Genomic DNA, 16,643 nt, shown 5'->3' with positions numbered 1-16,643 from the left:
CTGGATCATCTGCCAAGAACGTATTATGAACAGGTCCCAGTCCGAGAAAAGGATGGAAGGATCCTGTTCATATGGACCTGTCGTCAGACAGAACACTAAATAATAATAAGATGAGGTGGTCTAGCGGTTAGAACGCTGGCCTTGTAATCCTGGGGTCCCGGGTTCGAATTTATAACTTGTGTTGGGCAAGGCCGTGGTCTAGGCAACACGGAGTTTTCCTCCGTGGCATCCCAACAATTACTCCATTCACACACAGAAGAAGGCAATGGCAAACCACTTCTGGATCATCTGCCAAGAACGTATATGAACAGGTCCCAGTCCGAGAAAAGGATGGAAGGATCCTGTTCATATGGACCTGTCCTCAGACAGAACACTAAATAAATAATAATAATAATTATCTTCCACTGAGGTAACATTGACAAAACGCGGTTCAATATGAAACACTTTCATTATTAACTGTGACATTTCCCTGTCATATATTTATAGAGGGTCATTTCTTGTCTTCCCGATTGCTTCTGTATGATTGAAAGGAATATCTTCCAGAATGAACTTGCAACACTGGTAGTCAAACTTATGAGATTTTTACAGTTAGCATAAAGAATTTTGTGGGTGCATCTGGAAACACCACATTCCTGTTTTCATGTCCAACGCACACGTTAGTATTCTTATTATGGCTGGCGATAGCTGGAACTTTCACAGCAGGAGAAATATAATGATTAAAATAAAGTTAGTTAAAGATTGCAACTTCTATTAGTATTTTAGTTCATCTTTTAAAGTTTGCTCCTGATTACCGCTGCTACCACACTAAATATTTAAAATATAAAAATCTCTAAAATTAAAGTTAAAAAAATCATTGGATCTATAATATATATCATTTTAATCAATTTAATTTTAAGGATTTTTTTTCCGAATTTTGCTTTAATTAACCGTATCATGAAAACAACATAATATCTGTAGGCATAAATAACTTATTTAGCTTTCGATTTAATTGAAGATAGACAGGTGAAATTTTATACGAACGTAAATCATAAATTACAACATCGGTGTTAAAAGCGTTCTCTATGTTAATTACTACTATGGCTAAAATGAAATAATTTGTTGTTATATAAGGCAAATTTGAAGTGGAGTTTCAATCTGTATTAGAGGGCAATATATACGGGACTGTTTCTCTAAGGTGTAAGATTATTAATCTGTAATTCTTGAAACCTTCGCCACATAGACTAAATCAGTTCAAGGATAATAGTAAGAATAACACGGTTACCTGTTCGTCGTTGATGAACCATTGTAGCTCTGAGGCAGGATATGACTTCCCCGACGTGCAGTTTAGGCTGATTTCGTCTCCTATCTGGTGGTACTGTTTCTCTTCCCCTGTGATGTGTGGACCGTCCTTCGGCAGATCTGCAGAGAAAGAGAACATACCTTGAGACTTTTTCAATAAAGTGCAAGGCAGATCCAGAAATCACGAAGTGAAATAAAACGTCAGTGGGGAAATTTAGTCCAACGACAGTCTCTTTTTACGTATTTATTTACATTTAACATGCATTCATAAAATATACATATATTTACAGCATATAAAAACTGACACTTGCTAATCTAGTCGCAATACAGTTATATACAATACCGCATAGTGAGAAATATAATTTTCCGTTTACGTTCTTAAACATCAGCCCTAGGCAAAAATGTTAAATATCAACATATTTCTATATTAAGTAACAATTATTGTTTTACGATGACACACTTTAGGGTAAAATTATAAAAATTTGACCTGAAAGCAATAAAAATATAAAACAGATGCGGGAACATTAGCTGCTGGGATAGGTTTTAAATTTGGGAGCGGCTGTCATCAGTGATTAGATGTTTTAGAAGATGGCTGTCCTCTGAATTGTAGCGCCGTATAGAATCCCAGTGTTTCAGAGGTTGTTGCTGTGTCCATCATCAGAGCGATGAGTCATCGCCTTGGTAATGGACGCACCTGTAACCGAGGAGACAGCCATCTTCGTACTCACCACCGTGAGTTGTAGTTCCATCCTAAAAAAGCTACATGTAGGAAAAAGGGAGGGAGATTCTTTTCCTACTCATTCTCAACGTCGGCATTAGGAGGGAGTGAGTTGTCAGCGTCACGCTGCGACCGCTCTTTATCCGCGGGAAACAACCCCAGTACCCATTGGACATACTTTCACCACTAAATCCAGAAAGTATTTTACCCAGAGGAAGACAGATCATCAGCCTATCTAGTTACCCACACTCACGAACTCGAGTATAATAAAGCTACACTACACGAACGCTTTCAACTTTTCGCACGGAACGTTTCGCTCAAAAACAGACTCTCTCAAATGTCCAAGTAAATTGGTAGAGAAACCATTTTTATCCGCTCCTAAGACTAAATATGTATGGATTTCAGCAAACATGCGGATATCACATGTTTCCCTTAACGGATGCAGCCAAAACATTATTCTCAAATAAAAGAGATATAATGAAAGTTAAAAATATGCCAAAATCCCTTTAAAATCCTTCACGATCATAAACAACGAAGATAACTAAGCTATGTCAAATAAGCTTTAGGCCGTTTCAGAGGCCCTTGCTGCCTCCATCATCAGGGCTATAGAAGCGCTATCTAAAACATGAACATTATCCCTACTGTATATGGAAGTGAGAGGAAAATAGGAAACAGCCGACTACAAACTCGGAAAATACGACGACATATATATGGCAGCCTGGTCCAGGTTGATTTTCAGTAAGAGAGCAGAGCGACAAGGACAGAAAACAGCATTAGCTAATGTTCGAAGAACAGTGCGTTTATAAATATACAATTTCTGATAAATAAATTAAAGTTCTGGTCCGGCCACTTTTCTCATTGCGGGAAATAATGTACGTGAGCAGAAGAATATGAAATGTTGGAACGAAACATGAACGTGTCCCTTGTTCTCTGAGCTGCAAGCCATTAACACATCCATATTTTGCTTTTCAATATATATGATTTACGTTTCCGAATTTGTTTCTTAATAGTCTTACAAAATACATTCGCCATCTTAATTTTTAAAAAAAATTGGCATTTTGCCATTGATTCCCAGTAATAACTAACTCAACGGTGCACAGTCTGTCCTATAATGTTTATAGGTAGTCAGCTGGTTAAGAAACCCCGAGATTTTTGAAGAGGCCGTGTTCACAAAAACCAAAATGTGACCCTATTCTGAGACAGTTCAATCCATGTAAAACATTTACACCTTTTTTTGCTAAGACCAACTTCAGAATTATCTTCGTATCTATGCGTCCCTTTATTTACGATTACCCGACTAAAATTTCTTATACATTCTCATTTCTTTATGTATATTGTAAATAACCCATCTACATTTAGGACTAACGACCCTAACAATATTAAAAATATATATAAATTATGAATCTCCTCTATTATTGTAAAGACAGTAACTCGCTTCTCAGTCGAAAATCCCGATGTTAAAACTTCTGACAGAAGATTAGCTATTTTGAGTGAGATTTTCCTTATTTCCCCATGCAAATATCTCGAGTAGATAAGAATTAATAAGAGGAAGAAAGTACTTCTCAGTGAAATGCGAATATTTAACTCAAAGACGGGAGTATATAGAGTCCGAAATAAATTATAATATCCTACGGCAGACTATGGACATGTTGTTTGTAATTATATTCTAATGTAGTAAGAGACTTACTTAATAAAAGAGTAGACCTTCAGCTGCTTGTTGTGCAGTGCGAAATGTCCAGAATTACAATGCACAGGCTATCCTCACTCATAAATTTCCATCAAAAAAGGGAATCAGTTGTTAGCAGCAAACCAAGTAATTCTCAAACATACTGACAAAGTATCAGATACAGAATATCGACTTTTCATATACGAGGTGCGATCGGAAAGTTTAAAGACTGTGTCAATAGAGGGCGAACCGGATGTAGTACGAGCTTCTGCCTTTAGGGGGTGCGGCCTACATTCATAGTGAATCAGTGTGCCAGCCGGCATCATCGAATTAGCATTTGTTTCTTAGTTACGGGCGTTTTGGTAGTGCATTACACCGACCCTCCTGCGATTTCGGAATGGCGGATTTTCATGAATAAATCAAATTTTGCCAAAGACTCGCCAAAACGGCTACGGAAACCCATGAAATGCTAAAGCAAGCATTTGGGGAGTCCGCAATGGGTCGTGCACAAACTTTTGTGTGGCATTCACGTTTTAAAAATGACCGAACCTCTGTCGATGATGACGAGCGTTCTGGACGACCATCTTCGAGCACAACGCCCGAAAATGTTACGAAGATTCGGCAGGCCATTCACGAAGATCGACGTCGTACCATTAACGACTTGTGCGACATTGTTGGGGTAGGCTATGGGACCTGTCAGCTGATTCTAAAGGAAGAACTCCACATGCGACGCATCCTGTCTGAGGACCAGAAGCAGAATCGACTTCTCGTTTGTCAGGAGCTCAAAGATCTTGCAAGAACCGACCCCAACTTCCTTTCTAAGCTCCGTGTGACTTCTTCCTCTTCCCAAAGATGAAAATTCAGCTAAAGGGAAGGAGATTTGAGACGATAGAAGAGATTCAGGCAGAATCGCAGATGGTGCTTGACAGGCTGACAAAGAAAGATTTCCAGGGATGCTTCCAGACTTGGCAGCGGCGCTGGGATCGTTGTGTTCACTCCCAGGGGAACTACTTCGAGGGTGATGGATGAATTTAATACCTGAGATAAGTGTACGGGTTTTTATAGGCGCAGTCTTTAATCTTTCCGATCGCACCTCGTAATTGCATTTACAAAAATTCAGTATAATCCTCTTCTTAAAAAAACAATCTTTTAACTATAGAACTATGATTCATGCACTTGAGTTGATCAAATGTACGTGACACTGCGTCCCGTCACATACGCCGTTGAAAGTTGTTCACCCCTCGCGTCCAATTACAACTGAAAGCGATGCGCGAAATTGTTTGGGAACCAAGGCATCTCAAAAGATTTCAGCCCGGCAAGGTTCCTAGTTTTAACCTGCGGAGTCCATTAAAAACAAAGTATACGAACAACAACGACCTCATGAAATAAAATAAAATAAAAATTTCGCCACGAAACTGCAGCCATCCCACAGACATGCTTTTAGTCAGCTTGTAGCGTCGCGTTCAGTTGTAAATGGACGTCGGGGGAGACCACTGTCAGCACCCTATGTTACGAGACGCAATATTACAAGGGCTGAGGTATATATGTACAATAACGTATCACCACATGTGTTTTTATTGCTTGAAATCTGGGGTCTCTAGCAGGACGGTCATACTGTGTTTGAAACTATATATTCAGTCTTTATATTCAGGGACAATGCAACAGAACGTGCTCAAAGCTTACTATAACCAAAGCAGTTGAGTCGGAGAAAATGTCTGATGTATACCAAAAAAAGTAATTTAAATGCAATTATTAAATGTCTTTCGTGACTTTACCTTACGTTACAGGAGTCAAATTTTCTAGAAGAATTAAAACAAATTAAAAGTTATAAATTCACTAATACTGATTGTATTAACTGTAATAAAATAAATAATTTATGGGGTGTACAAAATGAGTCAAAAATATGTTTGGAAAATTTAAGGCCATGTTTTGGGAAACAAGATAACAAGAAAAGTTTCTATGAACATGGGGTCGGAAATTTATCCTTATCTATATATTAGACATGAATGGAGAACACACATTCCTGTTACAAGAAATTATTACGACGTAACTAAAGAAGTTCATAGAATATTTTTTTTTGGTTCCCAGAACATGCCCTTAAATTTTCCAAACATACTTTTGACTCATCCTGTAAATGGGTTATATTTACAGCAATTTTATTTGACCTTGCAAGAAACAAGCACATTTATAATCCCACCTCCATTAAAAGGAATACTCTCCGGTCAGAAGTGTGTGTATCCATGTGGGGTATAAACACAGACCATCGATACTAGACATGGAAACGTCTGTGTACGATACCACGTGCTACAATCTTGATCCTTTGCAGTATTACTGCTCTATGCAGCTGTGTGCATCCCTTTCATTGTCTGACAGGTTTTGTGTTGTCTGTCTGACAACCAACTTCTCTCAGTCTGACTGTGATATAATAGAGTCTATACATGTATTCACTATGCTTCTCTGTCAAAAGGTTCATTTATTCCACTACAAGGGCTGAAGTCTGGCGTACGCTTTATACGCGGCTCTGATCGGATTATTTCAGGAAAAGTGTGGGAGACAGAGTCTAGTGTATGAACTGTACCCTTAAAAGATCGAAGCAGTCATTTTGAAAACAGAATAAGAATCTTTAATGAAAAATCAGGTTTTCTTATTTCTATAAGCTGTGGATCCAGGTTGTGTATATGCTAATTACTGAACAAATTCAGTTCTATACAATCTTATGGTGTAAAAGTTAATCAACTGAGTTTCCTATTATTGTTAAAGTATTAAATAGTTTTCACTCATTTTCACTGTCACAGTTAACAGATACAAAATATACACAAGAATAGTATTATCTAAGTAACGCTCTAACTAATAAACTCAGTAGAGTAGTGTTCGTCGTGAAACGTTGAGCTAAAAAGACATTTTCCACCTTTCATCAAATTCGAGTGTCCGTTTCAGTACGTAATTTGTCTTTATCTTGAACCAGAAAAATCAATTATAGGCCAGCATATTGTCATCCTATTTCTATAAAACATATTTCAACATTATTCTACCATCAACGTCGCTTTTGTTAAATAGTATTCCGATTAATGTCATAATCACTCCTAATCTCCCCCATGTGTGGCTTCCTGTCACTTTTCCCCTCGTGGACCAAAATAAATCCCCACATAAGTAGGATTTGAGGTATTCACGGTGGTGAGTAGAGGTCGCGCGAGAAGTGGTGTCACCTGCGCAAAGGACTGATTTTGGTCGTATGAGATGGACCCGTCCAAAGAACGCGCTAGAGGGGAGTCAGCTTCAGTTGACTTGTAGCTCTAGCTGTGTTCAGATCGGTGCGTCACCGCAGCTGAGGCTGTGAGACCCCCACTACTACCGAACTCCCCTCTCTCTTACACATCGCGCATGTAGGAGCCACCACTACTCGCGCGATCTCTACGAAAATGGCTGTCTTCAGGGTTATTGCGCCGTGTAGTCTGGTAGAAGTTTACCAACGTTTCAGACGACCTTGCTGTCGCCATGATCAGGGTGATGAATAAGCCGTGCACGTGGGATCGGTTTGAAAATAGGAAACTGTCAGTAAAGGCAAATTACTTTTATTCATAAAGCGACCAGTTTCAAAAAATATAATTACAGCTTTCGGCATATATTTTCATTATTATAGTGTTATTAGCTGCCACGATAGAACAAGACGCAATGGTGGAGGTGGACATAATACATCCACTCCATGATTTTAACGCTTATAAATTAATAAAATATTCAAAAAATTTACTCCGTTTTGATTTCTTCGGACTGAAAGAGATACACAGAATTCTGAAACTTACCAAAGATGATAAATATAAAATCAGTTATATCGCTTTGTGTTATTGACGCAAAAAGTGAAATCCAACAATCATCTAGTGATAAACTTCATAATATGAGTCCAAACAATATCTAAATTAAATTTTCTGTGAACATAATTTCAGACCTACCGCACACACACGTGTTGTGGCAGATACATTGAATACTACGGCGTGGTTCTGTGGTACAGTACGTCCCGTCTGTGAAGTATTTGCCACACAAAGAAAACCACAGGTATGTCAGAACGTTTACCTGGAATGTTTGCGGGGTACGTCAGCCGAACACCTCTCATCGTCAACGGCGAAACTTAGCTGCTACTTTGAGGTTTGCTTGTTTAATCAAGCTGGTGTTTTCAGTAGTTTAGACTTTCTAAACTGTGAGGCTAGCCTCACTGATGACTCATAAAGGAGTCTCACATAAGTAGGGTTTACACAAAAACCGACTTTTGAAAAAACCGGTTTCGAATTGTGTCCAATTGTGACGAAGATCTACAAAGCGTGAGCAAACACGACTAAGCGTGATTTGCTGTAAAGGCGTGACGAATTTTGGCCATAAGTGTCGAATCGTCACAAAAAAATTTCAAAACATTACCGAACGTAACAAAATACACAAACCTCCCCTTACCTAACCCCAATCATAATTTCCTCTTCTCATATGTTTCAGCGTAAATTACAATAAGAAACAGACGTAGACCGTTTTGGAAAGTGCATCCCTTGGGAAGAGACTACGAAGATTATCTAACTAACTAACTAACTAGATGGCTTACCGAACCCGAAGGTTCATCACCGAATTAACCAAAGCCCTCCACCGGACCCTGTCCTGGGCCAACAAAATCCAGTTTCCTTCAACTCCTATCTCGGATAGATCCCGCCTGAGATTATCCTCCCATCTACGTCTAGGTCTCCCCAGCGGTCTCTTCCCTTCAGGTTTCCCAACCAGTACCCGGTGCACACCTCTTGTCCCATCCATGCGCGCTACATGTCCCGCCCATCTCACTCTTCTCGACTTAATCACCCTCACAATACTGGGGGAGCAGTACAGATTTTTAAGCTCGTCATTGTGCAGTTTTCTCCACGCCCCATCGTCTTCCCTCTTAGGCCCAAATATCCTCCTCAACACCCGATTCTCAAACACCTGCAATCTGTGTTCCTCCCTCTGAGTGAGAGACCATGTTTCGCACCCATACAAAACAACAGGCAAGATTATTGTTTTGTATACTTTAATTTTCAGGTTCTTAGAAATCAGACGGGAAGACAAAATATTTTGGACTGAGAAGTAGCAAGCATTTCCGGAATTTAGTCTCCTCCTAACTTCCTCACAAGTATCATTTTGATTTGTTATTGTTGTTCCCAAATATTTGAACTTTGTAACCCTTTCAAAGGATTTATTAGCTACCCTAAGATAATTTTGCCCGCCTGTCTTCTGATGACGAGATACTAACATGTACTTAGTTTTTTCTGAATTTACTTCCAGCCCCACTTGTCTACCAGCCTCTAGTAAAACTTCTGCGTTCCTCTTTATTGTATTTATATCGTCCCCCAATAAATTAACATCATCAGCATATGCCAATAGCTGATGTGTCCCGTTCAATTGCAAACCCTCCTGCCTACCTTGGACCTTCCTGATGGCGTATTCTAGCGCAAAGTTAAAGAGCAAGGGAGACAAAGCATCTCCTTGTTTTAGACCGTTCTTGATGAGGAATGTCTCAGATACATATTTACCTACTCGAATTTTGCTGCAGGTTTCATTTAAGCACATTTTTATTAGACCCACTAGCTTCTTTGGTATACCAAATTCAATAAGAATATTATATAGCACTTCTCTCTTCACAGAGTCATAGGCTTTTTTGAAATCTATAAATAACTGATGTACAGTCCCACCGAACTCCCATTTTTTCTCTAGTATCTGACGAATGCAAAAGATCTGATCAATCGTTGATCTGTTTCGTCTGAACCCACACTGATGATCCCCAATAGTTTCATTCGCATATGGGGTTAATCTTGCCAAAAGAATGTTGGATAGAATTTTGTATGAGGTTGATAGCAGCGATATTCCTCGGTAATTACCACACTCAGTCTTGTCCCCCTTCTTATAAATAGGAATAATTATGGATTCCTTCCATTGTTGTGGCATCTCTTCCTTATCCCAAATTAACTGAATAAGCTTATGGATCCTCATATGCAACCCTTTGCCACCTGCTTTAATTAATTCGGCCGGAATCTGATCAATTCCTGGAGATTTATAACTTTTCAACTTCCCAATGGCTAGTTCCACTTCATCTAAGCTAGGTTCTGGCACCAACAGTTCAGCTGTATGCATTTTAATCTGTCTAATATCACCAGTATTATGAACATTTAAGAGCTCGCTAAAGAAATTTTTCCACCTATTCACAATTTTTATTGGATCTGCAAGCAAATTGCCACTATCATCCTTTACCAAATTAGTCTGGGGTTCATATCCTTTCTTAAAGTTATTAATGCCTCTGTACAGGTCTCTGATGTTTTTTTCCTTATTATTTGTCTCAAGTTCAGCAATTTTGCCCTTCAGGTATTCCCTTTTCTTAGTCCTAAAGGTTCTACTAGCCTCACGTCTCACGTTACATAGATTATCCGCATTTGTTTTGTTTGGGTTCTGCAACCATTGAAATTTTGTTTGCTTCCTTCGATCTATTAATTTTGAACATTCTTCATCAAACCACGGTTTATTTTGCTTTCTCCTGTAGTATCCTAGTTTCTCTTTTGCTGAAATTTTGATGCAGTTTCTGACATTTTCCCACTCCCTGTTGATGTCCACACTTTCATTATCCTCATTTGTCTCTAAAATTTGAAACCTATTCGAAATTTCAACTTGATATTGTTCCTTTGCCTCTCCCTCACTTAATTTTTTCAAATCAAATCTTTCTGTGTCAAAATTTTGTTTAGTTCGTCTACTTACTGAAAGCCGCTCCCTCACTTTTGCTACCACCAGATAATGATCAGTGTCGCAATCTGCTCCTCTGAATGATCTCACATCAATTACATTTGTCTGCCTTCTCTTATCTACTAAAACATGATCTATTTGATTGTGTGTTCTGCCATCTGGGGAAGTCCAAGTGTATTTATGAACATCACGGTGTGGAAATTTTGTACTTTTTACAATTAAATCTTTTGACGTAGCGAAGGTCACTGCTCTGACGCCATTATCATTACTAAGTGCATGGAGACTCTCGCTGCCTATTGTGGGTTTGAAGACATCCTCCCTCCCAATTTTTGCATTGAAATCTCCTAGCAGAATTTTCATGTGATACTTGCCAAATGTATCAAATACTGATTCCAATTCTTCATAAAAGCTATCCTTGATATCATCGCTTTTGTCTTCAGTTGGGGCATGAACATTAAGGACAATGATGTCGCACCAACGTCCTTCCAAAATTACGTAAGACAACCTGTCACTAACAAATTCTACTCTCTTAACTGCTGCCCTAATTCTGCTATGAACAAAAAAACCCGTCCCTAGCTGATGATTGTCATTCCCCTTTCCATAGAAAAATGTAAAATTGTCCACTGGGATCGTGCCCTCCCCCTCCCATCGCACTTCCTGCACTGCCACTAAGTCTAACTTATAATTCCCTAATTCCCTACACACTGATTTCAGTGCCCCAGCCCTATAGAGGCTCCTAATGTTCCAGGTACCAAATCTCATGTCCTTTTTCAATTGCCGTGGTCGTGCCAAAGAGTCCGTCCTGATCCGAGGCTTGGTTGATTTTTTCGTAACACATATTTTTTTTTTAAAGGTGAAAGGTTGTTAGCCCTACACCCAACCCCCAACCTGGAGGACCAGGGTATCACTCTTAGTCTAGCGCATCTCCTTAGACCTGTCCGGCTTGGGTGACCCTACCATGAGCCGAAGCTCAGGCCGGCATAGCCCTAAGGGTCATTTGAGCACGCAAGCCTCCTCACCCGGCAGATTGCCTTCGACAAGGTGGTGATACCTTCGAGAAGGACGAAGATTATCTACATCACATAATATATAAAAAAGGTTTTTATAAAATAATGTTGTTTAGACTGTATTAAAATGATTGAGAATACAGCACTATAGAGGATTTTTGTGAATATAGTAATAAATGTTATGCAATTTTTGGATTAATTACTTTTTCGACCATCTAAATAAATAAATTTTTTCAGAAAACTGTGTGTTAGTAAACACTCCCAATGAACTATACAGAAAGATTTACAGTCTAATTAAAAAAAAAGAGAACTAGACTAAGTTAAGAACTTTGCGCCCATTTAGCCTCATCATCACAAATAAGTCGTTAAGATTATCGACCTTAAATAAAGTTCACCAGAGTGCGTTCCACTTTGTCCTTACTGCTTTTCGTACGCCTGATTTTAGTGAGCTACTTGTCGCCAGGTCAACTTGAAGCCTCCCAGGAGATTCATCTCATCAGGCCAGCGCAGTCTTGTTGTCGGCAGAACTCCTTTTGTACACTTCATTGTCCCCTTTCCCACCTGAGCTCACCTTACAAGTTTCTCCTTTACAGTGAAGCCAACAGCAAACATTCACCCCTGCCGTACCAAAAGGTACCTTTGAGTGTGTTTTCATAGGTCGTGTTCTGCACAACACTTCAGCCACGTGTTATTACTACAAAAAACGCAACACATTAAGGACTACCACGAAAAGGCTTCATAATAAGTCAAGGAGTTTAGGTTGAACGGAACTGCAGCATAAGAAATGCACAAAAAATTTGCAACAGAACCCAGAAGTTGGAAAGATAATATTAAAATGCATCTTCAGGAGCTATTGTGAACATGGCTATAAATCTTTGGGTTACATCAAATACAATAGAATTTCACAATTTAAATACTATTAACTATTTAAGGACTGCATCTCTTGCAGTGAGATAAGTAATTAATTGCTGGAACGAAGTTCATAAGTGTGAGACTACTTTAGTAGATTTCGTATCACTATACCGAAGCAAGATGGATAAAAAACGAAGACACGTGCACGAAGATGGCTGTCTTCTGGGTTGTTACGCCGTGTAATCTGGGCTAATCGCCCTGATGATGAAGACAGCAATCAATTCCGAAACGTCGGAAAAATTCTATCAGACTATACATAATAACCAAGAAGAAACCCATCTTCACACTCTCCGCCAAGATAACCTGAAATCCTACGAAGACACTCTTAATAACACGATTCCATCTATTCAGAATACTATGGTGACTGAAAAATGTCACGTTGCTAGAAGAATATAAATATAACTACACTCGTCCAATGGTTGCACTAAAGTTCTAGAGTTGTATCGAGGAGGTAACAGGGTTACAGACCATTCTCGCTATGGTTTTCATTATTTTCTCAGTCACTCTCATAGAATGCAGGCCGCAACCGCGTCATTAAACATTTCCACCTTCCTTCCGTATTCTCATACCTAATTCGAAAAAAGATCAGCACCAGTAAATTGAAAGTTAAAATTATATCGTTAGTGTTCCATTTTCCTATTAGTGTTTTAAGTACAAAACTGGAAGTATTTTTGTAATGAGCATGCAATTTTTAGACGCTAAACAGTCATTCATCCTCCTTGAAAGGTTGTATTAAACGGGTCAGATTCAATGGTCTTTGTCAGCGGGAAAGTGTAAGTAGACTTCGTTGCATTAGCTTTCGATATTATTGCTGTGTAGGCAACCCCTCAACCATACGTGTCACGTTTGTGCCTAATCAGAACTGACAGGGGCTTCCCATCCAGCGTTTTCACACCACAGGCGTTTGAATAGTGAGCCCGATTCTGATGGACAGTCTTGCGTTGTTCTGAGCTCAGTGGAAGTTGGATAGTACAGTCATTTAAAAATGCTAGTCCTTAACAGTTGAACAAGCACACAACTTACTTACTTAAAGATGGGTTCCGGTAATATTTGCTCAGTGATAACTTTATGTGTGATTTTTTTATGGATACACGGTATGTACATAGTCAGCAGCGAGATGGTACTCAGACTATGGGCAGATATTTCCTTCAGCAAGTTTTGTGTGTGTAAATGATTTTATTGTCTGTGTCTACAAATGTAGATACTAAAAACAAACAGGTATATTTAGTGTTGTTTTTATAGGCGCTAAAATCTTTCTTTCATGTTTTGGGAAGAAGTGCGGATAGAGACCTTTAAGAAATCTACGCTGAAGAGAAACGACTGGAGAGTAAATAAAAACGCACGGTCAACTTCATAATTTGTACAACTTTCCAAATAACGTGTTATATGGATAATCCAATCAAGGAAGATGACATGGGCGTGGCATGTATCAAAGTGCCAGAGAAAAGAAATGAATAAAAATTGTAATCAGAAACCCCGAAGGGAAGAGATCCTTTTGAAGACTGAGGCGTGGGTGAAGGATAATATTAAATAGATCTAAAAGAGTTATACTCATGTGGCGGGCTCTTCCAAACAGTAATCAAATTTCGGTGTCTATGAAAAGCGAGAAATCTCTTCGCTGTCTGAGCGATTGTTTGACTGACAAGAATAAGTATTGGTTTAGCAGGAGATGCTATGATAAACATGAACATTTAAGCAATTCGTGATTTGGATTAAAAAAATAATAACAGTTTCACTAGAGTAATGGTTTGAGGTTGTCATGCGAAGAGAGAAACCTTCTTCTATAGGAGCTTAAATAAACGCAGGGATGAGTTTACCTTTATAACATTTACAAGAAATAATTTAACATCTTGTCAACTCGGCAAAGTAGTTGATTTTTAAACGACACTGAAACCATTATTAAACACAGACAAAGGTTATAGGCTGAGTAAAGATTTTAACTTGAATTATAGATTATGCAAAGAGACCGGTATCTAGTCGTCATTAATAAACCATCACTAAATTAGACATGCGTACGATAACAATAATTAAACAAGAAAATAATAAAAAACACAATAATCATAGGCACATTTGTTTTACTTAGAATTATTCTAGTTTTTTGCAAATATGAGGACGTAGCATTCGTTACTTTAGATTGCTCGATCCGATTAACCTCCTTCTGGATTTGATCGATTTCCATACGGAGAACGCCTAAACCAGTGGTTTTCAACCTGGGGTACGCGAAGACATCTTAGGGTAAACGTGAAATTTAAAAAAAATATATATTATTTTATGATAAACACTGAATAATCGGTAATGTAATGTATTTAATTTATTTTAGATGTAGATTATATACTATGTATAACTTGAATTATACACCAACAACTTTGGGGGTACAAAGTTGAAGAAAAATTATATCTGGGGGTACGCGAACAAAAACGTTTGAATACCACTGGCCTAAACAATATAAGTGAAGCTTTATACGCGGGAGTTGCATTCCTGCAAATGTAAGCGTGTTTCGAAAACGCGTGAAACGTGAGACGTGTAACGTGTCCGTGGATTTTCCGAATTTTCCATTGCGAGAGGCCTAAATTTGTAGTGACTTTCCACGTTGGTGCTCATATTTTAAATGCCAATGGTTTTATCTAAAAATTATGCACTTAAACACATTAGGGTTGAACTGGTATTTTTAACAACGGATGCCTTTCTTTGAACGCTCTGTTGCTGTTAGAGAAGAACTTCTTGATTAAATATTAATATTTAAATAACCATCTTACAGTTATTAAGGAACAAGAAATCAACTGGATCGTAAATTTAAAAAAAAAATTTTAATGACTGGACATGTTAATATGACATATGTCTACTATATTCTGCATTCACTGAACGAAAACATTTTAATTACGTATCGGAAAAAGTAAGATTGAACAGAATAAATGTTTAATGTCTTAATATTTATCAAATAGAGTCCCACATAACCAACGGTCATAATGTCGTTCTGCATCACGTTTGTTTTCTTTTTTTTCCTTTATCTTATTCCTTATTCCACTCTTTAATTTCTGAACATGACTGTACCCAAATTCATAGTTTTTTGTAAGACTTGAGGTTCTCACAGCGGTGAGTATGAAGATATCCGTCTTCTGGGTTATTGCGCTGTGTAGTCTGGTCGATGTTAACCAACGTTTCAGAGGTCATACTGTCTCCATCATCAGGGTATGAAGATTTCTGTCTTCTGGGTTGTTGCGCTGTGTAGTCTGGTCGATGTTAACCAACGTTTCAGAGGTCATACTGCCTCCGTCATCAGGGCGATCGCGATCCATCACGATGAAGTCAGTCGATCGAAATTTCCAAATTATTCAACTGTTTGTATATTCAAAATGCCTTTATCGAAATTTTCTTAATCTCTGCTAGCCGACTGATCAACACAATGCAGTAGATATATTCTTCAAAACAAAACAATCCAAACATAGATTCCACTGCGTAACACTTAACAGCGGGACGGGTGATGTGACCTGATACGACCTGACACATGATCTGGAATCAATCGGCGTTCTATAACACACAGTCAACATCAGGAATAAAAAACAAACTAACAAATTATAATAGAGGCATTAGACACAAAACCTTTGTATTAAAATATTTAAATATTTAAAAATAACCGTCAATCACAATAAAATTAAAAGATTAAAAGATTAAAATATCATATTATGTTCCCTATCGAGTACTCGATTTTCATATGGAACTTACACAACATGTTTCGGCTAAATGTAGCCATCTTCTGGTGTATTATATATAAACTTTTTACTGAATTACTTTTTACGACAGTCAGTAACCAGCCACCATCCAATGCAGTACGTACACCTCCGATCTCTCCAAATAAGATTACAATATTACTTCTTGGTCCATATAAGAACTTCGAAATCAATACGTAATACGAAATTAACATATTTGCGACCTGGGATACCACAACAAATGGTACTACAACGAACGGTGAATCAATATAAAGGACAAAACATCAGAAGAAAAAGCATTAAAATCGTAAAAAGTAATTCAGTAAAAAGTTTATATATAATACACCAGAAGATGGCTACATTTAGCCGAAACATGTTGTGTAAGTTCCATATGAAAATCGAGTACTCGATAGGGAACATAATATGATATTTTAATCTTTTAATCTTTTAATTTTATTGTGATTGACGGTTATTTTTAAATATTTAAATATTTTAATACTATTAATTCACAATATGACGCATCTACAATACCTTACAAAACCTTTGCTTAAACACCTCATCAAGACCGGGTCTGTAATACTACCAGCCAGTGACTATCAGTCACTGAGAATCGGAAACTC

General features: G+C 38.1%; 1 protein-coding gene across 7 annotated transcripts in view; it reads right to left on the bottom strand.

Annotated features, from left to right (window-relative positions):
- Positions 1-16,643, bottom strand: part of LOC110838519 (uncharacterized) — a 581,802-nt gene that overhangs the window by 20,503 nt on the left and 544,656 nt on the right. For all 7 annotated transcript variants that reach the window (XM_087348332.1, XM_087348331.1, XM_087348333.1 and 4 more), the window contains one exon: positions 1,262-1,398. In XM_087348332.1, coding sequence (XP_087204458.1) covers positions 1,262-1,398 — 137 coding nt within the window. The remainder of the gene's footprint in view (positions 1-1,261; positions 1,399-16,643) is intronic.

The sequence above is a fragment of the Zootermopsis nevadensis genome, unplaced genomic scaffold (genome assembly GCF_977971745.1).
Source record: "Zootermopsis nevadensis isolate Lab colony 2312 unplaced genomic scaffold, Znev_1.0 Znev_ptg000013l, whole genome shotgun sequence".
In the NCBI taxonomy this organism is placed as follows: Eukaryota; Metazoa; Arthropoda; class Insecta; order Blattodea; family Termopsidae; genus Zootermopsis; species Zootermopsis nevadensis.
This window is presented reverse-complemented; position numbering and strand designations above follow the sequence as displayed.